At 41.0% G+C, this 26057-nt stretch overlaps 1 protein-coding gene across 1 annotated transcript in view; it reads left to right on the top strand.

The window, feature by feature from the left end:
* Window positions 1–26057, top strand: part of TULP4 (TUB like protein 4) — a 289361-nt gene that overhangs the window by 56202 nt on the left and 207102 nt on the right. The window contains exon 2 of the mRNA XM_015137047.3: window positions 17733–19949. Coding sequence (XP_014992533.2) covers window positions 19698–19949 — 252 coding nt within the window. The 5' untranslated portion in view covers window positions 17733–19697. The remainder of the gene's footprint in view (window positions 1–17732; window positions 19950–26057) is intronic.

Below are 26057 nucleotides of genomic sequence, written 5' to 3' on the forward strand. Positions count from 1 at the left end.
TTTTTTTTTTTTTTTTTTGAGACGGAGTCTCGCTCTGTCACCCAGGCTGGAGTGCAGTGGCCGGATCTCAGCTCACTGCAAGCTCCGCCTCCCGGGTTTACGCCATTCTCCTGCCTCAGCCTCCCGAGTAGCTGGGACTACAGGCGCCAGCCACCTCGCCCGGCTAGTTTTTTGTATTTTTTAGTAGAGACGGGGTTTCACCGTGTTATCCAGGACGGTCTCGATCTCCGGACCTTGTGATCCGCCCGTCTCGGCCTCCCTAAGTGCTGGGATTACAGGCTTGAGCCACCGCGCCCGGCCCAAGATCTTGTCTTACTGGTTTTGTATTCCTAGTAAATTTCAGTATGATGATATCACCTAAACACTGTAACTATGGGACATTGGCAGGAGCTTGGGGATATTTTTAGCTACTTGGAACTCTTATTGTAATGGTATTTATTAGTAATTCAAGACAAATTTTATTATATAATTATGCTCGATGGGTTTATTGCCATGCAAGACTGCAATGTTTTAGATGACTAGAATTTAGCTTTTTAAGAACTCCACATTTTTATTTCAGCTCTTTCAATGGAAAATTTTCTAAAATATGCAATTTCCTTCTTAATGAGAAGGTAATGCGCATAATAGGACTTGTAATTGCCCACCCAGGGTCATCTCTTTATTCTTTTGTGAGGACTCACAGAAATGCTTTTGGAAGGGATCAGCATGTTGGGCTTCTTTCTACATTTAATGGTCATTTGTCAACAAATATTTACTGCGTTCTCTTCTAGGTCTGGAGATTCAGTGATGAAGGCATATTTCTTGCCCTCAGAAGGTTCACATTGTAGTAGGGAAGATAAACCAGGTAGTAAATCTTAGGACACAATGGGATGTTTACAGTGAAGAGGAGAGGCCAACCTGGAGTATATGGGTTTGAGATCCATGCAAATCTGGGTTCAAATTACAGGGTGAATGGAGTTGTGTTAAGCTCCATCTAGCACTTGCATGGCTAGACGTATGCATGTGTAGTGTTTATTTCTGTCATAGCAGTAAAAAGACTTCTCCTGTAGTTTTTGGCCTATAAAATAATATAATTTATGACATCATTGGAAAAGTGTATTCCTACGTGGGGTAATTTGTTTCTAGAGTAAAACAGTTTTAACACCATATACAAATAAAAGCACTTTTATTCAATTGAACATGCATTTATTGAATACCTAATATACATGTACATTTTGCTTGCTAGATGTCTTGATGAATAGACATTTAAAAGTCCTTACCCTTAAGTAACTCACAAGTTAGCACGGATGATAGGGGCTCAAATACTTAAAATATGGTGTAGAATTGAATGAGCAACTTAAGGTAGAAACATTTGCTGTAGAAGACCATACTTGCTAGGGAGGAACTGGCAAAGATGTATGGAATAGGTGATGTTGAAGCTGCATCATGAAAGATGGCTAAAATTGGGGGAATTTGGGATGAGCATGTACTTAGGTGGATTAGCTTGGAGCTTAGTACAGGCAATAAATATATTAATACTTTGAAAGGAGCATAATTTTTATAGAGGACCCTGGTGGAAGACAAGACTGGCACGATAGGTAGGTGTAAGGCCCTTCTGTGAAGGCCCTTGAATGCCAGGCTGAGGAGGGTGTTCTTAGCCAGTGAATGTGACCAAGTGACTGTTCTTAAAGTTGCAAATGATATTATTGCAGCTGTCCTTTAGCTCATTGGCAAAATGGGTGAGTATTAACTGAGGGGAGGTCATGTGGGTCTAGAGTGAAGAGCACTGAAATTATCAATTGGTTTGAATTCTGGCTTCAGCACTTATTATGCTGGGGGGACTTCAACTTCAGGCAAGTTGCTCAAAACCTTTCTGAGCCTCAATTTCCTCATAGAGAAAATGGGAATAATGATTCCTTTTATATGGCTGTCTTAAATGACATAACATTTATGAAATCACCTTTAGTAATTTGCATGTGCAGTTTGTTTGGGATTTCAGCCTAGGTGGTTTGTTTTTTTTCTTTCCAATCTTCCCATACCTTGCATTGATTTTTGTTGTCTTCTGTGCTAGCTCGGAGCTCCAGTACTGTGTGGCAGTAGGGTTCTCATCTTTCTGCTTTGTCTGGGATTTCTAGTACAGCATGATACAAACATCTTTATCTCATTTCGTTCTTTTTTTTTTTGAGACAGAGTCTTGCTCTGTCGCCCAGGCTGGGGTGCAGTGGCCGGATCTCAGCTCACTGCAAGCTCCGCCTCCTGGGTTTAGACCATTTTCCTGCCTCAGCCTCCCGAGTAGCTGGGACTACAGGCGCCCGCCACCTCGCCCGGCTAGTTTTTTGTATTTTTTAGTAGAGACGGGGTTTCACCGTGTTAGCCAGGATGGTCTCGATCTCCTGACCTCGTGATCCGCCTGTCTCGGCCTCCCAAAGTGCTGGGATTACAGGCTTGAGCCACCGCGCCCGGCCCATTTCATTCTTAAATATGATATTTGCTATAGATTGTAGGTAAATATCCTTTATCAGAATAAGGAAATTCTCTTCCTAATTTGGAATCTAAAAAAAAAAAGAGTGTTGAATTTTAGGATACTTTTTTGCTTGTATTGTAATAATCTTTTTCCCTGCTCTTTACTCTTTTAGTATGATGAATTATGTCTAATAGATTATATTTCTAATTAGTAGACAAACAGATTTTCTAATAACCTCTTAGAACTAGTTGTGGATATTATCACTTTTTTAATATTCTAGTTGAGTTTATGTAATACTGCTGTAGGCTATTCTTGAATGTTTGGTAGAACTTGTTTGTAAAATATGTGGCCTGATTTCTTTGTGGGATGATTTTAAACTACAGATTCATTTTCTTTAGGGGGTATAGAACAGTTTAGACTACCTTTCTTCTTGAGGTCGTTTTGTTAAATTGTGTTTCTTAGGAATTTATTCATTTCATATGTTATCTAATTTTATAGCATTAAGTTGTTCATGGTATTATTTTATCTTAAGTTTCATGGTGTCTAGTTAGTTGTAGCCCCCTTTTCATTCCCAGTATTTGTATGTGCTGCTCTCTCTTTATCTGTCTTGCCAGAGCTTTGTGTCTTTGATTACTTTTTGCAAAGAATCAGTGTTTGGCTTTGTTTAGCCTCTGTATTTTTTTTTCTTTTTATTTCTTTAATTTCTGTTTTTATTATTATCTTCCTTTACTCTCTTTTGGTTTATGCTGTACTTTTCTAACTTCTTAAGTTGAATGTTTAGCTCCTTAATTTATAACGTAAGTTTTCTTTTATAAGATAAGTTTTATAGCATTTTATAACAGTTTCTTCTTTTATAAGCATTTTGTTTGTTTGTTTGTTTGTTTTTGAGACAGGGTCTCATTTTGTGGTCCAGGCTGGAGTACAGTGGCGCAGTCATGTTTTACTGCAGCCTTGACCACCTGTGCTCAAGTGATCCTCCTACTTCAGCCTTCTGAGAAGCTGGGACCACAGGCATGTGCCACCATGCCTGGCTAATTTTTTAATTTTTTGTAGAGATGGGGTCTCTCTGTGTTGCCCAGGATGGTCTTGAACTCCTGGGTTCAAGCAGTCCTCCCACTTTGGCCTCCTTAAAGTGTTGGGATTACCCATGTAATCCACCGTGCCCAGACTAACATAAGCATTTAAGGCAATGAATTTTCTTTCAAAATACTGCCTTTGCTATAGCCAAGAAGTGTTTTGTTTTGTTTGGAGACAGGGTCTCACGCTGTCACTGGAGTGTGGTGGTGCGATTATGGCTCACTGCAGCCCCCACCTCCTAGACTTAAGTGATCCTCCCACCTCAGTCTGTTGTGTAGCTGGGACCACAGGAGCATGCCACCATGCTGGCTAATTTTAAATTTTTTTTGTAAAAACGGGGTCCCACTGTGTTGCCCTGGCTGATCTTGATCTCCTGGGCTCAAGCATCCACATCAGCATTTGTTATTTTCTGACTCTTTTAGTACTAGCCATTTTAACTGGGGTGAGAAGACATCTGCTTGTGGTTTTGATTTGCATTTCCCTGGTAGTCAGTGATGTGGAACACATTTCATGTACCTGCTCTCCATTTGTTGTCTGCTTTTGAGAAATGTCTTTTCAGATCCTTTGCCCATTTTTAAATCAGAATGTCTTTTGCTGTTGAGTTGTTTGAGTTCTTTATATATTCTGGTCATTAATCCTTTGTTGGTTGAATAGTTTTGCAAATATTTCTCCCATTGTGTTGATTATGTCTACTTTGTTGATTGTTTTCTTTGCTGTGCAGAAGCTTTGTACATTTTCATTTATTTTTACTTTTTTTTTGTTTTTCTCTTTCTAGGGGATTGATTTTGGTCTCCCCTGCTCCCACCTCCATTCTATTTTTACCCCTCCAGTGATTTAGAAGCTTTATACTTTATTTCTAGTCTTTTAGTGATTGCCCTTTAAATTTTACCATGCTTACCTAAGATAATTAAGTATAAAGTTGAGTATTTTAACTATCCTTCTAAAACGATATAAAGGCCTTAAGTACTTTTGGCTCTGGTCATCCTTGTTTTGATCAAATTGTCTATTTTTTTTTTAGTTTTCCACCCTCCCCCGTGTACTCGTCATAGACACAGTCTAGTGGTTAAGCACATAAACTAGAAACTGAAACCGGCAGCCTGGTATGACACCCAGCTCTGCTGCCTACCAGATGAGTAGTGCTGGGCAAGCATTTAACCTGCCTGTGCCTCAATTTCCTCACCTATAAAATGTGGACAACAAAAGGATCTTTCTTATAAGGCTAAGGCTTTTAAATGAGAAATACAGTACCTATAAAGCATTAAGAGCTATACCTAGAAGTTGATAAGTACTATATATTAATATAAGTCTGCTGTTACTGCTTTATTGTTCTGTTTTGAATAAACATTGTTTAATTTTACCTACATATTTAACAATTTCTTTTCTCGTTGTTTCTTCTTCTACCTTAGACCTTACTTCTGAGACATTTTCCTTCTATCTGAAGAATATTCTTTAGATGTTATATTGCGAGGTCAGTTGGCCTTATATTTCAGCTTTTGTTCTTTTGAAATGGTCTTCCTATTTCACTCTAATTCTTAGAAGACAATCTTTCTGGGAACATAATTCTGTTTTCTTTGAGTGCTTTGAAGATACTGTTTCATTGATTTTGGCAGCCAATGCCGCTGTTGAGATGTCTCTTATCTGATTGTCATTCTTTTGTGAGCACCTGTCTTTTCCTTTTGGCTACTTCTGAACTCTCCTTTTTGTGTTTTTATTGTGCAATTTTACTAAAGTGTGCCCAGGTGTGTATTTCTTCTTTATTTCTCCTGCTTGGCATATATTGTGCTGCTTCTCATGTCTGTGCATTTTTTTTTTTTAAATCAGTTTTGGCAAATTCTCAGTTGTTATGTCTTCAGATATTTCTTTTCCATTTTCTCTGTTCTGTCCCTTTAGAATTTTAATTAGATTTGTCCTTTTTGGAGTCTCACTGTGTCTTCCAGTCTGGAGTGCAGTGGCGCGATCTTGTTCACTGCAAGCTCCACCTCCCAGGTTCACAGCATTCTCCTGCCTCAGCCTCCCGAGTAGCTGGGACTACAGGCGCCCGCCACCACGCCCAACTAATTTTTTATATTTTTAGTAGAGACGGGATTTCACCGTGTTAGCCAGGATGGTCTTGATCTCCTGACCTTGTGATCCGCCTGCCTCAGCCTCCGAAAGTGTTGGGATTACAGGTGTGAGCCACCGTACCCGGCTGATCTCTTATATTTCTATCTCCTTGTCTCTCTGTGCTATAAAAAAATTGGTGGGTAATTTCTTGAGCTATTAGATCGAGTTCATTAATTTCTTTTTTAGCTGATGTCTTAATTGTAGAGTGCGTTTTATTGAAGGAATAGGTTTTTCATTTCTAAAAGAATAGGTTTTTCATTTCTAAAATATTTCATTTCTAAAACATTTGGTTCTTTCTGCCATTTTAGATAGTGTCTTGCTTTCTAATTCCTTTAGACATTTCAAACCTAATTATTTAAAGTCCTGTTTATTTCAGTTTCTGAAGATTTGCGGATCTAAATTTGTCGTTTGTACTAAGAACTCATGGTGACTTATTTTGTGTGTTTAGTAATTTTTAATTGTAAACAGATTTTTGGTTAAGCCTTATCTGAGGGAATCCTTATTTACTAAATTGGGACTGTTTGCATGCAGCTAAGATTTGTATTTGCTCTGGTATACAAGGATGTTAGAACTGTGGGACACTTAGCCTGTGAGTCCTGCTGAATGTGTGTGACTCAGGTTCAGCCTCTCTACCTAGAGGTTGGACCAAAGTTTGAATATCTGATAGAATGACCAATTGTCTGGTTAGTCCAGGACTGAGGGGTTTCCTGGGATGTGGGACTTTCAGTGCTAACACTGGGACAGTTCTGGGTAAACTGTGACTATTGGTCACCCTAATTCCGATTCCAGTGCTTGTTTTGTATCCGCTTGTGTCCCCTATCAGATGACCCTGGCTTTCCCTTATGTTTATGTGTATGTGCCTTCCGTAGAGATTTCCTATACTTTCCTGCAATTCCAGCAATTAAAAATTACATTTGTTGTAATTTACTCAAGATCTACTAGCGTGCAGAGGCCCTTTCAGAGCATCGTGGAAGTGTAGCATGTAATTTTACTTTTTACTTATTGTTCTGTAGTCTTCTACCATATAATTATTAGTGGTTGTATAGTATTCTGTTTTATGTCTTTATCAACATTTATTCAACCAATACCTGTTTTGGACATATTCATTATTTCATATTTTTCCCTTATACAAACGCTATAAGAAATCCTTGTAGCAAAGTTTTTGCACAATGTAAGATTATTTCCTTACGATAAATTTCCAGAAGTGGAATTGATGAATCAAAAGGTTTTGCAGCATTTTAAGTCTTTTTGAATTGTATCACCAAATTGCTCTCTCATTTCTGTGTACCCTGTGTGACATGTGACACAGGCTATTATTTCTTTCACTCTTTGTTGCTTTGATAAATAAGATGCCCCCCTTTTTAATGAAGGCACCTGACTTTTGATACTGGTGAGCCCCAGTATGGTACCACAGTATTTTTAATATCTGAGTATCAGGTGTAGATTCACTCTAAGAAGTAGCTTAGCTAGCTCCCACTTTGTTTTAAACTACTAATCAAGCTGTTTGTCTGCAAGCTCCATACCCTCCTTTCTCTGTACAGATAATTAGATGTTCATGTTCTCAGAATTGGCTGTTGAAATCAGCCATATAAAGTAAATAGGGAGTAGCTTTCCTTGAAAATACACTTCTTTGTGATTCTCTGAACTTGGCAGTGAACCCCTGGCCCTTGTGACTTTTGCTCACAGGGCTGAAATGCCCTTCAGCATTGGGCTTCCAAGTGGCTGGTGTTGACCTGGGGTTCACACAGAGAAACTCATTCAGTTCATGTTTATTGTTTCTCACTTCCTTAGACTGAAGCACTGTGCCATGCTCAGTACCTTATTTAACACTTAATTCAATGCAGGGGTACTGGTGGGAATTGCAGGGGGCATAAAAATTGGAGTAAAACATAGCCTCTGTTTAGGAGTATATGATTTAGGTAGGGATAATTAATTAAATGAAAAAAATACCTGTGCCACAGGCAGAAAGACCCTTGCTATATGAGTCTGCTCATGTGCTCAGCGCTTCTGTGTGCCACACCTGAAGGAGTTGGTGATGTTCTGAATAAGACAGAATTCTAGAGACTCCACCTCTGTAATTTACAACGTAAGTCAACAGGAAAATGATTTGAGACTACCACAGTTGTAGTAGAAACACATCTTTCAAATAATCCTAGTCATACAGTATTTATCTCACTAGCACGTTTTGAGAATTAGAAGTAGAAAATGATAACACAATAAATATATAAAATCATTGTTAAACCCCATTACCTTTGCAGTGATGTTAGTTTCTTCTGGATGTATGTGTTTCCCTGCGTTTGTCAATAGCCACATAACGAGTGGCTGCTGAGAGTATTCCAGCCTTCAAAGGCAGGTTCTGAGTGCAAATTTGAACCAGCCTGGAGGCAGCCATTAAATCTAATTAGGAAACAAAACTGCCTCATGCTCGGTGGGTATTTGTAGGTTCTGGAAAATTCTGAAAGGAAAGGAGTGATTCTAATTAGAAGCAGGTCATCGGGCCAGGCGCGGTGATACACGCCTGTAATCCCAGCACTTTGGAAGGCCGAGACAGGTGGATAACCTGAGGTCAAGAGTTTGAGACCAGCGTGGCCAACATGGTGAAACCCTGTCTCTACTAAAAATACAAAAATTAGCCGGGCGTGGTGTCAGGCGCCTGTAGTCCAGTTATTTGGGAGGCTGAGGCAGGAGAATCATGTGAACCTGGGAGGCAGATTGCAGTGAGCCGAGATTGTGCCACTGCACTCCAACCTGGGCAACAGAGCAAGGCTCCATCTCAAGGAAAAAAAAAAAAAAAAGGTTGTCATAGTTACTTTATTTAAAAAGAAATGTGGAGTTCAGGACCTGTTGCCATCTACGGACAGAAGGGCAATAATGAAGGGAGGCCTGGGTGTGGAGAGGAGGAAAAGGAACAGAAAGCACAGGATCGCTGTTCGTAGATGGTAGAGCTGTGAGGACATCCTGTGTCCACACCCTCCATGGGTCCCTAAGGCAGCAGAGTCAGCCTCCCAGGAGAAACTGGGATGTGTTTGATTCAAATCATAAAACAGGAAATCCTCCTCGTCCTCCTTCTCTACTTCCTTCTCTTCTTCCTCCTCCCTTCTTCCTCTGCCTTCTTCCTCTTTTTTCTTCGAGACAGGGTCTGGCTCTTGTTGCCCAGGCATGGAGCACAGTGACGTGATCTCAGCTTACTGCAACCTCCACCTCCCAAGCTCAAGCCATCCTCCTACCTCAGCCTCCTGAGTAGTTGGGACTACAGTCATATGCCACCATGCTCGGCTAATATTTGTAGAGACTGGGTTTCACTATGTTGCCCAGGTCCTGGGCTCAAGTGATCTGCCTGCCTTGGCCTCCCAAAGTGCTGGGATTACAGGCATGAGCTACCTTGCCTGGCTTCCTCTCTTTTCCTCAGCCCCCAAACAAACCTGTAGTCAAAAGCTGAAACGTTAGGGTGTTTGCGTATTTTATTGAAAATTTTCTACTATATATTTTTTTCTTGCTTTGCGTTCATCTGACACCTGTATATTTTTTTCCAAATCTGCTTTTCCGTTGAACCACTGTTTTACGTTGTTATCCTTTAGAAAGAAATAGGACTTTATGCTGAAATTTTATATCCATTCATTACTGTTAATGTGCATTTTCTTTGTAGACACCTGAGCTTGAGAACTAAAATAGCATCTTTATGCTTTATTGAGATTTTCTAGATTGGGAGAGTAGTACCCCTTACAGTTGGATACAATAATTTTTTAAAAACTTCCTGATTTTTCTAAAAGTCCCCCAGGACTGATGCCTTATATAGTTCACAGCTTGTTAAACCTGTTTAGATCAGGTTTCTTAAGTTAAAAAATTCTCAAATTAAAAAAATTATTTGCTGTGAGATATATATACAGAAGCATATGTTATAAAGAATGAAGTGTATATATGTAATAAAGAATGAAGTGAACACCCCATAACTACCACCCAGGTAAAGAAATATGGCCAGCATTGGCTGGGCGCGGTGGCTCATGCCTGTAATCCCAGCACTTTGGGAGGCCGAGGCGGGCGAATCACGAGGTCAGGAGATCGAGACCATCCTGGCTAACATGGTGAAACCTCGCCTCTACTAAAAATACAAAAAATTAGCCAGGCATGGTGGTGGGCGCCTGTACTCCCAGCTACTCGGGAGGCTGAGGCAGGAGAATGGCGTGAACCCGGGAGGCGGAGCTTGTAGTGAGCCCAGATCGCGCTGCTACACTCCAGCCTGGGCGACAGAGTGAGACTCCGTCTCAAAAAAAGAAAAAAGAGGCCGGGCGCGGTGGCTCACGCCTGTAATCCCAGCACTTTGGGAGGCCGAGACGGGCGGATCACGAGGTCAGGAGATCGAGACCATCCTGACTAACACGGTGAAACCCCGTCTCTACTAAAAAATACAAAAAACTAGCCGGGCGAGGTGGCGGGCGCCTATAGTCCCAGCTACTCGGGAGGCTGAGGCAGGAGAATGGCGTGAACCCGGGGGGGCGGAGCTTGCAGTGAGCTGAGATCCGGCCACTGCACTCCAGCCTGGGTGACAGAGCGAGACTCCGTCTCAAAAAAAAAAAAAAGAAAAGAAATATGGCCAGCACACAAGCAGCACACCTATGTGTGCCTCTCCCGGCTCACAATAGCCACCCCTCAAATAAGCAGCATAGTGCTTTTTGTAATATTTTTCTTTTTAATTTTTAGTCATACTACCAATGTATTCTCTATTAATTGATAAAATTAGTTTGGCTTGTTTCTGAACTTCATATAATTGACTCTTAGATATTCTTTCATAAGATCCTTCCTTCCTCTTCCTTTTCCTTCCTTTTTTCTCTTTTTCCTTTCCTTTTCTTATTTTCTTCTTTCTTTCCTTTTCTCTTCCCATTCCTTTTTATCTTCCCTTTTCCTCATAGCTCACTGCAGCCTCAATTTCCTGGACTCAAGCAATCCTCCCACCTCACCCTTCAGAGTAGGTGGGACTGCAGGTGTGTACCCCCCATGTCTGGCTAATTTTTTGTATTTTTTGTAAAGATGGGGTCTTTTCCCTTCCCTTTCCCTTTATTCCTCCCCTCCCCTTCCCCTGTTCCTCTCCCCTCCCCTCCTCTCCTCTCCTCCCCTCCCTGCTTCCCCTCCTTTCCCTCCCCTCTGCTTGCCTCTTTCTTTCCTTGATTTTTCTTTTCTTCTTCAGGATCTCACTTTGCTGCCCAGGATGGCGTGCAGTGGTAAGCCTCAATCTACTAGACTCAAGTGATCATCCCACTTCGGCCTCCTAGTAGCTGGGACTACAGGTGCATGCCACCGTACTCAGCTAATTTTTTTGTTTTTCATTTTGGAGAGACAGGGTGTCACTGTGTTGCCCAGGCTAGTCTCAAACTCCTGGGCTCAAGTGATCCCTCCTGCTTCAGCCTCCCAAAGTGCTGGAATTACAGGTGTGAGCCACAATACCTGGTCCATAAGATTCTTTTGCTTAATATTGTGTTTATGAAATTCACCCATTTTGTTCTGTGTAGTGTTCATTTACATTGTTATATAGAATTCTGTTCTTTAAATACACCACATTTGACCCATTTGTGTTGTTTTCAGTTTGAAGCTGATGTAAACCCTGCTGCTGTGAATACTTTGTATGTGAATACCTTGTATCTGCCTTCCCTTGAGCACTCACAGGGAATGTGTCTGGTGCACACTTAGGAGTGGGAATGCTGTTTGCAGGGTATTCGCATCTTCAGTAATACTAGTAATGCCAAACTATTTTCCAGAGTGGCTGCATTCTTACAACTTGTAATGAATATATTTCTGTCAAAATTGTGTAAGTGGAAAAAAAAATCTTGTAAGTAGAGATCTCTAGTCTCTACCATTAATTCAAACGATTTTAAAAACAAAACCAACCAAAAATGCTTTTTTACCTCTCCACTTCCGATGGTGAATTTTATCTGTGTTGGTGGAAAATAGGAATCAGATAACAAAATAGACTGTAGTGAAAATAACTCAAGTTAGAAAGTAGAATATCTAACTGGGGACAAGAGAGGGAGAGAACACAGCACAGGGGCCTTGTATATAATATTAATAATATTAATAGCTGTTTAATGAGGATTTATTGGTTGATTAATCCATGGGTGTCTAACATACCTGATACACCATCCTGTCCCTAAGTAGAATTTTCCAAGCAAGTTCTCGGGCGCCTCCTTTGCCATTAGAACTGGGTCGTATGGAAGCTAGAGTGGGAAGCATCTGATGTGTTTCATTACTGGCATCTAGAACCCTAGCAGGTCATTAATTCAATTAGACACAAGTATTCTTTGGTTTAAGATTCTAATGCCCTAAAAGCAGGTATGGGTTTTGTACTGATTTACAGGAATGTTCTGAAAATAAGCTGCAATTATTAGAAACAGATTTGGGCCAGTCTGTGGAGGTCAGCATTGTTTATTCTTAATGAAAACACCCAGGATCACTCTTGGGCCTGTGTTACAGTGTTCAGGGTAAAAAACCATCATGATGACAAGCTGAGTCATATTTACTTTCAATCTGTTATTGAAAGAATTTATAGGAATAGTTGCTTTTTAACCAACTTACCTCATTTTTAAAATTGAGGGGAAATATATATACCATTAAATTTACCAATTTTACTCTTTTTTTGAGATGAGGTCTCACTCTGTCACCCAGGCTGAAGTACAATGGTGTGATCATGGCTCACTGCAGCCTTGAGTACCCGGGCCCAAGCAATCCTTCCACCTCAGCCTTCCAAGTAGCTGGGACTACAGGTGGCACCTCTGTGTCTGGCTAATTTTTTAATATTTTTGTAATGACAGGGTCTTGCTGAATTGTCCAGGCTGGTCTCAAACTCCTGGGTTCAAGCCATCCTCCTGCCTCAGCCTCCCAGTGTGTTGGGATTATGGGTGTGAGCCACTGCGCCCAGCCCATTTTTACCATTTTTTAAAGTGTACAGTTTGGTGGCATTAAAGTACATTCACGTTATTTTGCAACCATTTGACTCCAGAACTCTTTTCATCTTACAAAACTAAAACTCTATACCCATTAAACACTAACTCTTCATTTCCCCTCCCCTCAGCCCCTGGTACCCACCCTTCTACTTACTGTTTCTATGAATGCTACTACTATCTACTCTTGGTCCCTCGAATCACTAGAGTCATACAATATTGGTCTTTTTGTGACTGGCTTATTTCATCTAGCATAATGTCCTCAGAGTTCATTCATTTGATAGCAAGTATCAGAATTACTCTCCTTTTTAAGGCTGAATGATATTTCCGTGTGTGTGTGTTTGTGTGTGTGTGTGTGTGTGTGTGTGTGTGTACATACATATACCACATTTTGTTTACCCGTTCATCCATTGGTGGACATTTGGGTTGTTGCTGGATGTGGTGGCTCACACCTGTAATTCCAGCCCTTTGGGAGGCTGAGGTGGGCGGATAGCTTGAGGTCAGAAGTTCGAGACCAGCCTGGGCAATGTAATAAGACCCTGTCTGTACCAAAAATTAAAAAAAAAAAAATTAGCTGAGCCTGGTGGCATGCACCTGTAGTCCCAGCTGTTTGGGAGGCTGAGACGGGAGGATAGCTTGAGCTCAGGAGTTCAAGACCAGCCTGAGCAATATAATAAGACCCTGTCTGTACCAAAAATTAAAAAAAAAAAAAAAATTAGCTGAGCCTGGTGGCATGCACCTGTAGTCCCAGCTGTTTGGGAGGCCGAGGTGGGAGGATAGCTTGAGCCTAGGAGTTCAAGGCTGCAGTGAGTTGTAATCACGTCACTGCACTGCAGCCTGAAAGACAGAGGGAAACCCTGTCTCAAAAAAAACGAAGTCATTTATGTTGGTTTCACCTTTTGGCTACTGTGAACATTGGCATACACGTATCAAGTTTTTGGCATACAAAAATTCAAGTTTCTGCTTTCAAATTGATAGTTGCTTTTTAATCGTTTTATACCAACCACCCTTAGTAGTGTTGATTTGACAATACTCTTATCATTCCTTGGAAACTTAATCAGTTTAGTTACCATTCTCGTTTTCTCATCTTTATGAGCAAATAAGGCAGAAAGAAGGGAAACGAAATGTCCAACACCACTCATTTTTGTTAATGGTATTGATAAAATTGGCACCAGCCTTTCAGTAATTTGGATGCTATGATTGTTCTTTTTTGTTGTTAAATTTTTGTGTCCATTATGCATTTTGAGTCATAATAAAGTGGCATTTTTTAAAAAACCTGCCATATTTGTCTAGCATGTATGGCATTTTATGATTTTAAAGATATTTTAAAAGTTTGGTTAAAAACCTTAACAGTATATATAAAATGAAACACTGTGCTTTTACTGTGGAAATTTATCCTATATACCTTTATATAATAGTTATTTAAGATTTACATTTGGCTGGGCACAGTAGCTCATGCCTTTAATCCGAGTACTTTGGGAGGCTGAGGTATGCAGTTCACTTGTGCCCAGGAGTTTTCAAGACTAACCTGGGCAACACTGGGAAACCCTGTCTCTTCAAAAAATAAAAAAAATGTTAGCCAGGCATGGTGGTGTGCGCCTGTAGTCCCAGCTCCTCAAGAGGCTGAGGTGGAAGGATTGCTTGAGCCTAGTTCAACGGAGGTTGCAGTGAGCCAAGATTGCGCCGCTGCATTCCAGCCTGGGTGAGAGTGAGACCCCTTCTCGAAAGAAAGAAAGAAATAAAGAAAGAAAGAAAGATAGATAGATAGATAGATAGATAGATAGATAGATAGATAGATAGATTGATTTACATTTTAGAGAGTTAGTATATGTCTGTTATTTTTGAACTTTTGGGTTTCAGGGCTCCTTTATATTCATAAGAATTATTGAAGGTCCAAAGGAACTTTTGTTTTTGTGGTTATATGTTGATATTTACCATATTAGAAATTAAAACTGGCTGGGTGCAGTGGCTGACACCTGTAATCCCAGCTACTTCAGGAGGCTGAGCAGGGGTGGATCACTTGAACCTCGGAGTTTGAGACCAACCTGGCTACCATGGTGAAACCCTGTCTCTACACACAATACAAAAGTTAACTGGTTGTGCTGGTGTGCACCTGTGCTTCTAGCTACTGCTGATAAATTTAAAAATATTCCCTAATTTATTACAAAATGTAAACCCATTAAATGTTATAAGTTATATATTTTTATGAAGACAACTGCCTTTCCTAAAACTAAAACATTTAATAATAAGAGTGTATTGTTTTATATTTTGGCAGCAATATTTGATGTCTGGCTTACTTAAAGACGGCTAGGTTCTCATATTTGCTTCTACATTTAATCTGTTGCAATATGTCGTTTTTATTGAAGTATATGAAGAAAACTCAGCCTCACACACATATAATTGGAAAAGAAAGGAGGATTTTCTTAGTCTTCCGATAATCACGGATATTTTTCTTTGATAACCACACTCAAATTTGACAAGTGGTAGCTTCTCAAAGATTAGTTGCAATATAGAATTTGAATGAAATATATCAGTGAATTTTTCATCCTTGGTTACACTAAAATTCATTTGTCTTCCTTGTACCTTTTGTTGTTGTTGTTTTTTGTTTTCGTTTTTGAGATGGAGTCTCACTGTCACCCAATCTAGAGTGCAGTGGTGCGATCTCGGCTCACTGCAGCCTCTACCTCCTGGGTTCAATTGATTCTCCTGCCTCAGCTTCCCAAGTAGCTGGGACTACAGGCACCCGCCACTACACCCAGCTAATTTTTGTATTTTTAGTAGAGATGGCGTTTCACCATGTTGGCCAGCCTGGTCTCCGGCTCCTAACCTCAGGTGATACCCCCGCCTCGGCCTCCCAAAGTCTTGCACCTTGAATAGATCTTTTACTCAAGTATAATTTCTATCATCTTCATTGGTCATTTGGAAAATACTGGTTTACGAAGTATGTGAGTCTTCCAAATATTGATACACAGTGAAATATGGGATAAAAAATAAAAAATTCACATTTATTAACATCACCCCCAGTTACATGGGGAGCTAGCAAGCTCATCGATCGTGATGAGTGCTGGTTTTCGCAACAGTCTAAATTTAACTTGAAAGCTCGGTTTTTATTTTTGACAACAAATTCTGTCAGTTGTTTTCCTTAAAGTGGCAGGCTTATTTTGTTCATGTTCAAGACAATGTCTGCCAAGTATCCAAGCTGGAACAACCATAATTTGTCATTCATTCTTTTTAGTAAACTTGGTGTAGTAGCCCATTTGCATTACTATAAGGAATACCTGAGACTGGGTAATTTATAAAATTGTTTTAATTGGCTCAAGGCTCTGCAGGCTTTACAGGAAGCATGGTGCTGGCATTTGCTTCTGGTGAGGCCTCAGGAAGCTTACAAACATGGCAGAAGATGACAAAGAACTAGTGTGTCACATGGCTAGAGCCGGAGCAGCAAGAGAGGTGGGAGGTGCTACACTCTTTTTTTATTTTTTATTTTTTTGAGGTGGAGTTTTGCGCTTTTGCCCAGGCTGGAATGCCGTGGTGCGATCTTGGCTCACCACAACCTCCGCCTTCCAGTTTCAAGCAATTCTCCTGCCTCAGCCTCCCGAGTAGCTGGGATTACCGGTGCCCGCCACCATGCTCGGGTAATTTTTATATTTTTATTAGAGACAGGGTTTCACCATGTTGGCCAGGCTGGTCTCGAACTCCTGGTGCTACATTCTTTTAAACAACCAGATAACGTGAGAGTTCACTCACTATCAGAAGATTACACCAAGACATTCATGAGGGACTGCCCCCATGATCCAAACACCTCCAACCAGGCCCCACCTCTAACATTGGGGGTTACGTTTCAACATGAGATTTGGAGGGGCCAAACATTCAAACCATATCACATGATATTCCATGAAAAAAACAAGCAGTTCGTTTTGCAACTTAAACTGTATAATACATACTTTTTCCTGGGACTACCATGGTGCCTCAGTAGTCCACAGAAGTACTTCATGTGTACCTACTAGTTTGGGACACAAGGACGTTAAAAGCCATGTACTCGGGCCAATTTTTACTGCTCTATCAAGGATCTTCTTAAGTGAAGCTGGCATTTTCTTTTTTTTTTTAATCTGTGATTACTGGTGCAGTTGATACCTCTACCTTGATTAGTGTTAAAGAGCTCGCAGTTTGACCCACTGTTGATTTTGCACCATGGACACAAATGTGAACATAGAAGAAGGCAAATTATGTTTTAGTATTATGATGAAAGTAGGGTGTTTTGCTGAGACTTGGTTTGCTACAGGCCAGTAGTTCTCAAAGCCTGGTTCCCTGACCAGCGGCATTAGCATCTCTTGGGAGCTTGTTAGAAATGCCAACACCTGGGCCCTCCCCTTCCCTTCCAGTGTCCAGGTCCTTTGGGGTGGGGCTAGGCTGCTGCAGCTAGCTCCAGGGGACTGAGAGAGTCTGCTGAATTTCAGAAAGGCCACTCTGCCTTCTGGAAGGATGGTGGTTGCGGGGGATGAGTAAGTTAGGGACAGAGTGTTCTAGTGTTTGTAGAGGATGTGATGTGGCCTGGACTTCAGGCAGTAGGAAGAAAATGGAATGGATTTGCTAGAGATAGATTCTCTAGAACTTTATTGCTGGTAGACCACTTAAAAGCTTAGAAAACAATTGTGCTTTGCTCTGAGACCTGCCAGCCATCAGGGACAGATGAGTTTTAAACGCCCTTGCTGCTTTGTGTCTTGAAGCAGTTTAATCTTTTATTAATCGTGAAAAAATCAATCCAGATAACTTGCCTGAGTCATTTCAGTCTCCTTTTTGAGGATGCCTGCTGAAGCAGTGACCATGATCTCTGGTAGGGTAGAGCCTCACATTCAGATTTTAGAGTCTTAGAAAGGACAGTTCAGTGTGGGAGAAAGGCAGCTATGATTTCATTCAGATATGCCCAGCTGCTGACAAATTGAATACAACGATCCATGGCCGGCAGAGCTCTCATGTGTTGTGTGTTGTCTTGAGGCTGGTGAGGTGTATCCTTTCACTATTGGATTTTACCATTCAGTGCAGTCAGTAGCTCCATTTGATGTAAGTGTAAAGATGGGTCTCTCATTTCAGTTTCAGCAATTATTCTCAAAACTTTTATTTTTCAGTGTTTTAAAGTTTTTTTATTTTATATCTTTTTTTTTTTTTTTTTTTTTTAACAGATTTGTAAGACTCCAGGGCCTTCCAGCCGTGAATAATCTGATGGTTCCTGACATGACTGGGGAAACAGACGCTTCGTATGGCAGTTGAAGAGTGTGTGTCTATGTGCATTTAAAACCTTCTTTCTGTACTTACACATTCACACGGGAAGACAGGCTCATTCTTGTGCACACTTGAGAGTTTTACAACTGATGAAAATTAATTTAAGAATCAGATGGAGCAACTTGACACCACTGGGCTCAGGAGCCCGGGGAGAAAAATACATCACTAATGGCCAATTTTCCATATGGTCTGCATGGGTAAAGAAAGTCTGCAAAAAGAAGAAAAAAAAATTTGCACAGATTAAGCCACAAAAATACCTTCCAGTTTAAAGAAGGAACTAAGTGCGAAGGTGACTGAGAAAGAAGTGTGACTTCAAACATTGCAGCGGCTCACACAGTGCTTGTTGCACTTTATTTTTCAGTGGGTTTGGTGATTTTGATGGATTAAAATTCTGGACTGAAAAGTAACTCCTATTGTGGTTATGGCTAGAGGAAAGCAAGTTCAAGTATGATGGGACAAGTTTGAATAATGAACTTATTCCTTTGCCTATTTTAATTAACTGTATTTGAGAAATTTTAATTTATTATTTCCCCGTTTCTTTTCCTGCATCTATAGGATAATATTGTAAAATAGCAGTTGAAACCAATAATTATAAAACAAATATCAAGGAAAATCCAAGCAAAGCTTTCTTTTTTTTGGACGAGCGGTGTGGTGTTTGGAGACAGTCTGTGAATGTGAACAGGAAAGCACCCATCAGCAAAACACGATCACTCTCTAGGGAGACATTTGAGGGAATCTGACTCTGGCTTCTGCTTTTGTTTTAAGGGATTATCTTCCCTGTCAAGTCCAAGAAGATTTGCGTATGAGAAGATTACCTGATGGACTTAATTCTAAGATTAGCTTTTTTCATCAAGATGGAAAAAGATCTTTAGGAGCAGAAAAGGGGAGTGCTAACTGGGGGAGCGAGAAGGGAGACGAGCAAAAGAAATAAAATCTTGTAGCGTGGCTCTGTTTTGTCAGCAAGAGGATTTAAGACTCACCCAAGGCAAACACTGGGACCACTGTAAGAGCGCTGGAACATTCTGCCTCTTGAGTGAAGGGGCCTTCTTTCTAGCCTCTATGGCACTGAGGGGTGTGCCGGCTGGTGGAGGAGTAGTCCGATGGAGCCCTGCGTTCCCCGGGGACACAGGGCCAAGCTTTGAGGTGGAAAGTTTCTGGTTCTGAAACAACAGGGAGAGAGTCTGTTTTTCTTCCTAAAATTTGGACTCTTGTCTGCACAAACTCTGGTCTGTTTTGCACGGTTTGTGTGCCTTTTTTCCCCTTTATGCAATCTTTTTCAGCTTTAGCAGCAGAAATTTGTCTAGTTCAGAAAACATGCTAGAGGGTGGCTTCCGAAGGAAGATGATCCTGTGTGTTCTGTCTCTGCATCCGAACTTCTGAAGAGAAAAATTCGAGCTAGAGGGATTCTTAAAGCCTTAAGTTACTTGAAATCTATGTATTTGCAACCCGTTGTCTCTGGAATCATTACACTAAACTGGAATCTCAGGCTGAATGAGAATAACCAAGTGGAGTAAAAAGAAGAAAACCGTTTCTTGATCACCACTTAATTAACGATGCTCTTTCTCCAAAGGATCAGCACGTTCTTCCTCTGAGAACTTGAAAATAAAAATGGACCCCATGTTTTTTTAAGCATTACCTTTTCTTAGAAGACTGCCATCATCTTTTATAGAGGAATTTTTTCACTATGCATTCGGTGGATCTTTATAAAATACTGACCTTCTAATTAGATTCAGGTCAGTCTTAATTAAAGGGGGAAAAACTCAACGCAAACCAACCACAAAAACAAATACACCAATGAAAGAAATTGGTTTAAATTTCACAGCATTAGCATTACTTTTTAAGTAAAACAGTTCATTGAAGAAAGTATGTATGCAGCGGTGGAACATGGGCCTGTGCTTTGCAGTGACTCCAACATCCTGTGCCTGTCCTGGAAGGGGCGTGTCCCCAAGAGTGAGAAGGAGAAGCCTGTGTGCAGGAGGCGCTACTACGAGGAGGGCTGGCTGGCCACGGGCAATGGGCGAGGAGTGGTTGGGGTGACTTTCACCTCTAGCCACTGTCGCAGGGACAGGAGTACTCCACAGAGGATAAATTTCAACCTCCGGGGCCACAATAGCGAGGTGAGCTGTGGTTTTGTTTCACTTTTTGGTCACTTCCAGTGGTGTTTTTGAGCCCCTTGTGGACTTGAAACTTCCTTCATTTCAGTTTCATAGACTTGCTGCTAAGTGAGACTTTCCATGCTGTGAGTTCTGTCTCTTATGCTTTGGCAGAAAAGATGCTAAGGTGGACACAGTTCACAGTAGGCTGCCTCTCCCCACGTGGGTCAGTTGTCCCTGGCACCCCTGCTGTCTTCCCCCTGCACTCTCTCAGAGGGTCCAGGCAGTGGGAAGACGCCCAGCAGTAGGGAGGCCAGGGCGCTTTCTGACCACGGTGTGGGGTTAAATTAGATGATCCTAACCAACTTCTCATGCTCCAAGTCTGCATGGCAAAGAGTTATCCCCACCCCTGATGTCACACTGACAGTGTGAAAAATGAAAGTGGTGCTGCCTTTACCTTGCACAGTTAACATCTACGTTTCTTTGGTGATGGCTTGACACTTGGCTTGTATTTTTTTGTACTTGGAGGTAAAGAAGTAGTTAATGGACAAGAACCATAGTTTTTCACATGTATAGGGTATATTATATTCAGGCTATTATGCCATATATTTGTACATATAGATTCCTCTGGGCTTCTAAAATATAAGCAGTGGGATTATCTATGAAATTCATGCAACCAACATTTATTGAGCAATACTTAAGTGTTAGGCATTGTGTTTTAAAGAAGAGCTTTGAGTGATAATTTCTTGCAAAGTTATGCTTGTATAGCACCTTCACAATATTCATGTTTTACTCTTCACTAGCTTATTTAGATATTTTTAAAATGAGGAATCCAAGACTATTTCAGGCATCTTAAAATGTCATTAAATGGTTATTAAATAGCTATTGTAAAGGAGCAGGAATATTTTTCAAGTATAGGTCTTAGTCCATTTGTGCTACTATAACAGAATATAGACAGGGTGGCTTATAAACAGTAGAAATTTATTTCTCACAGTTTGGGAGGCTGAAAGTCCCGAGATCAGGGGGCTAGTATGGTACGGTTTTTGATTTCTTCTTGGTGGAAAGAGGATGAGAGGCTCTCTGAGGCCTCTTTCATGAGGCCATTAATCCCATACATGAGGGCTCCATTCTCATGACTGAATCACCTCCTGTAAAGACCCTACCTCTTACTACCATCACCTAGGGGGATTCACCATACGAATTTTGGGGACACACAGACATTCAGATCGTAGCAATATAAACATTCAGTAAAGTATACTAAACTTAACTTTCAATGATTATTTTTATATGCAGTCACCCATATAAGCGCCAAAAAGACCAAAATATACAGCATTTCCAGCACCAGTTACAGGTACTTGGTGCTCCTTTCCAGATTTTACATTCTGTCTTAATCCATTCCTGCCGCTAAATCAAAATATCTTAGACTTGGTAATGTATAAACAACAGAAATTTATCGCTCACAGTTCTGAAGACTGGGAAGTCCAAGATCGAGACGTCAGCAGGTTCAGTGTCTGGTGAGGGCTCTCTTCTCCATAAATGGCACCTTGTTCCTGTGTCCTCACGTGGTGGAAGGGGCAAGGGAGCTTCCTTGGGCCTATTGTATAAGGATAGGAATCCCATTTATGAGGGGAGAGCCCTCAAGACCTGATCACCTCCCAAAGGCCCCACCTATTGATACCACCACATGGGGATTAGGTTTCAACATTGAGTTTTGTGGGGATGGAAACCTTCAGATCCTAGCACACCCCTCCTGAGAAGTAACTCACATTCTTACTCTGTCACTGCTTAATGGAAGTGGAATCCTTCATTACATACTCTCTGTGTCTGGCTTCTTTCACTCAACATGATATCTGAGATTCATCCCTGTTGTGTATATTATTAGTTTGTACTTTTTAATTGATGTGAATTTTCCACTGAAGGAAGATACCTGGTGTTTTTCTTCTCCTGTTCCTGGGTATCTGGATTGCTTCCAGTTTTTGGCTGTTACGACTAATGCTGCTGTGAACGTTTATGTGCGTGTCTTTGTATGGACCTGTGCATTCAGAAGGTGGAATTTCTAAATCATAGTGTTGCATGTTTAGGTTTAGTAGAAATTGCCTGTTTTCCAAAGTGGTTGTACTATTTACACTTCATCATTAATGCATGAAAGTTTTAGTGGTAAGGCCAAGAGTAATTTGAGATTGATTTTTCCACCGAGTTTAATTTATTAAGAAGCTTCTTTTGAATTTGAACTTTTTCCATTAAAAAACAGTGCAAGAAATTATGTTTTTTTTTTTTGAGACGGAGTCTCGCTCTGTCCCCCAGGCTGGGGCGCAGTGGCTGGATCTCGGCTCACTGCAAGCTCTGCCTCCCGGGTTCATGCCATTCTCCTGCCTTAGCCTCCCGAGTAGCTGGGACTACAGGCGCCCGCCACCTCGCCCGGCTAGTGTTTTGTATTTTTCAGTAGAGACGGGGTTTCACCATGTTAGCCAGGATGGTCTCGATCTCCTGACCTCGTGATCCACCCGTCTCCGCCTCCCAAAGTGCTGGGATTACAGGCTTGAGCCACTGCGCCCGGCCAAGAAATTATGTTTTACAAATAATATATTGGGCATATACATACAGGCATGCATGCATTATACCCCCCCCCACACACACACACATCTCTGCACCTTTGTAGTGGATACTCTTAAAAATATTTTTTCTTGTTCTTGTGTAACAAATTACCCCAGACTTGGTGACTTAAAACGTTACCCATTTCTAGTCTCACAGTTCTGTAGTTCTGAAGCCCTGTTATGGTATGTCTGGGGCCTGTGCTTAGGTCTCCCAGGCTGGGAAACGTGGTACCAGCCAGGACTGCTAGCTCCTCTGAGGCTCAGCGCCTTCCTCCAAGCTCATTCAGTTTGTTGGTAGAAATCAGTTCCTTGTAGGACTGAGGCCCTTGGGTCTTAGAGGCCCTAACTAGTCCTAGCCTTGTGACTCTCTCCACAGCATGCAGTTTGCTTCTTCAAGGCCAGAAGGAGAGCATCTGCTGTAACTTCAAATCTTTCTGACTTTCCATGTCTGAAAAATGGCATCTGTGAGCTGGCCATGCTCACCTCCACTCTGGGGAGGGGATTACACTGGGTGTGCATACCAGGGGGTGCGGTTTTAGAATTCTGCCTACCACAAAAGAGAGGATTCTAATTCACAGACAGTGGTCTGGCTGTCTCACTGTTGAAACTGTTTTGTGTGATTTTTTTCCACATTGCATTTTTACTTTTTTTGTTTTTTGTTGTTTTTTTAAAAATTATGCTTTAAGTTCTAGGGTACCTGTGCACAACATGCAGGTTTGTTACATAGGTATACATGTGCCGTGTTGATTTGCTGCACCCATTAACTCATCGTTTACATTAGGTATTTCTTCTAATGCTGTCCCTCCCGCTGCTCCCCACCCCACAACAGGCCCTTGTGTGTGATGTTCCCTGCCCTGTGTCCAAGTGTTCTCATTGTTCAGTTCCCACCTATGAGTGAGAATATGCGGTGTTTGGTTTTCTGTCCTTGTGATAGTTTGCTTAGAATGATGGTTTCCAGCTTTATCCATGTCCCTGCAAAGGACATGAACTCATCCTTTTTTATGGCTGCATAGTATTCCATGGTGCATATGTGCCACATTTTCTTAATCCAGTCTATCATTGATGGGCATTTGGGTTGGTTCCAAGTCTTTGCTATTGTGAATAGTGCCACAGCAAACATACGTGTGCATGTGTCTTTATAGTAGCATGATTTTGGGTATATGCCCAGTATTGGGATCACCGGGTCAAATGGTATTTCTAGTTCTAGATCCTTGAGGAATTGCCACACTGTCTTCCACAATGGTTGAATTAGTTTACACTGCCACCAACAGTGTAAAAGCGTTCCTATTTCTCCACTTCCTTTCCAGCATCTGTTTCCTGACTTTTTAATGATCGCCATTCTAACTGGTGTGAGATGGTATCTCATTGTGGTTTTGATTTGCATTTCTCAGATGGCCAGTGATGATGAGCATTTTTTCATGTGTCTGTTGGCTGCATAAATGTCTTCTTTTGAGAAGTGTCTGTTCATATCCTTGGCCCACTTTTTGGTGGGGTTGTTTGTTTTTTTCTTTTAAATTTGTTGAAGTTCTTTGTAGATTCTGAATATTAGCCCTTTGTCAGATGGGTAGATTGCAAAAATTTTCTCCCATTTTGTAGGTTGCGTGTTCACTCTGATCCTTTTTTACTTTCAGTTAATTTCTGTTCCTCATACTAGAATCTGTTCCATTTAGCTGGGCATGGGGGCTCATGCTTGTAATCCCAGCACTTTGGGAAGCTGAGGCGGGAAGATTGCTTGAGCTTAGGAGTTCAAGACCAGCCTGGGTAATAACATAGTGAGACCCTGTCTCTGCTCTCCCTCACCTCCCGCAAAAAAAAGAATATGTGCCATTTACTGAATGCCTGCCAAGTAGAGTAACCAACTCTCCTGGTTTCCCAGGATGTGGGACTGTCGGTGTTAATAACTGCAAAATCCCAGGCAAACTGAGGTGGGCATCCTACTGCCCAGTGCCCGATGTAGTTTCAGGCATCTTATCTCATGTTGTTCACAGCAGACTCATGGGAAGATATCATTATTTCCCTTTTATAGAGAAGAAAACTCAGGCTTTAAAGATGTTAAATAACCTGCCTAAATTCATGCAGCTTGTATGGAGGAGAACTTGAATCTAGGGGTTTAACGTTTTCCTAAAACTTTATTTTCTTATAACTTGTGTTAAATACGAGTCCTCTATCCCTTATCCTCAGTTGTTAAATCTTTTTTTTTTTTTTAATTTTTTGAGACAGAGCTTCTCTGTCTTCCCCAGGCTAGAGTGCAGTGGCACAATCACAGCTTACCGCAGCCTCTGCCTCCCGGGTTTGAGTGATCCTCCCACCTTAGCCTCCCAAGTAGGTGGGACTACAGACATATGCCACAATGTTCAGCTAGTTACAAATTTTTTTTTTTTTTTTAGAGACAGGGTTTTGCCCTGTTGCCCAGGCTGGTCTCAAACTCCTGGACTTAAGTGATCCACCCACCTCAGCCTCCCAAAGTGTTGGGATTATAGGTGAGAGCCAATGTGCCCAGCTCACGGTTGTTCAATCTAAGGGCTCTGAAATAGCGAATTTTTGTGTAATTGTTTTAATGGCAAGACCTGACCTGGACTGATGTGAAGCTGCTGATTGTTATTATTCCATCACTTCAGCTGCAGAAATACTGTGTTTTATTATGGAGGCTGCCCAGACCTGTGGGTGACATTAGATAATTGACAGGAGCTCCCCCTGTAGGACTTTGCTAAGATTTAAAAACTTATGAACTCAAAATACTTGTCTGTAAGGATTCTGAATCAGGGGTTGTGAACTTGTATCTTCATTTAAGGAAATCATCAAAAGAAACCTTGGGTTTTATTTAATTTGTTTTTTCGTTTCTGGGAAGGCTGACATGTAACTCATCTCTGCCCATACTTAGTTACCTTATCTTCACTCCCTTCTACCACAAGAAGCAGAAAAACCTTGTGTCCCCACCGGCCATGCCTTAAGAACACTACTGAAAGAACCGCTGCAAGATTTTATTTCTGGCCATGAAACTAACTAAATTGAAGGGGTCAGAACTAGTCATCTGCTAATTTCACAACTGAATTAAAAAGGAAAGAAATCTGAATGAAAGATAATTTATTTCACCCTCAGCTAGTATGTAAAATCTGTTTTACATTACGCATTTAACAAATCTTACCAGTTTTGCAGTTATAAATTTATTCAGTTAGATAAATTGAATCTGAAATTAAATACTGTGATAAATGTTTGTCTGGTCTTTGAGACTAGTTTGCCTTTCTCACATTGTGTATTCTGTTGTTAGAAATTTGTGATAAAATGGTATCAGCTATATTTGCCGGAGTGAAACATATAGGCAAGGAATTCTTAATCTGTATAAATGGCTTCATATTTGGTAAGTATGTTAATGGTTCTAATCAGATGGTCAAAATATGTGCCCCCCATCAATCCTGAAAGCACCTTTCATAAAAAAGAACCACTACCACAAAAGGTGAATGATCAACCAAATCAACTTTTCCCAAAGCAACTTTTTATGGCATTTGGGGACGGTTAATCCTTTTGCCAGTATCTCTTT

This window comes from Macaca mulatta, chromosome 4, assembly GCF_049350105.2.
Source record: "Macaca mulatta isolate MMU2019108-1 chromosome 4, T2T-MMU8v2.0, whole genome shotgun sequence".
In the NCBI taxonomy this organism is placed as follows: Eukaryota; Metazoa; Chordata; class Mammalia; order Primates; family Cercopithecidae; genus Macaca; species Macaca mulatta.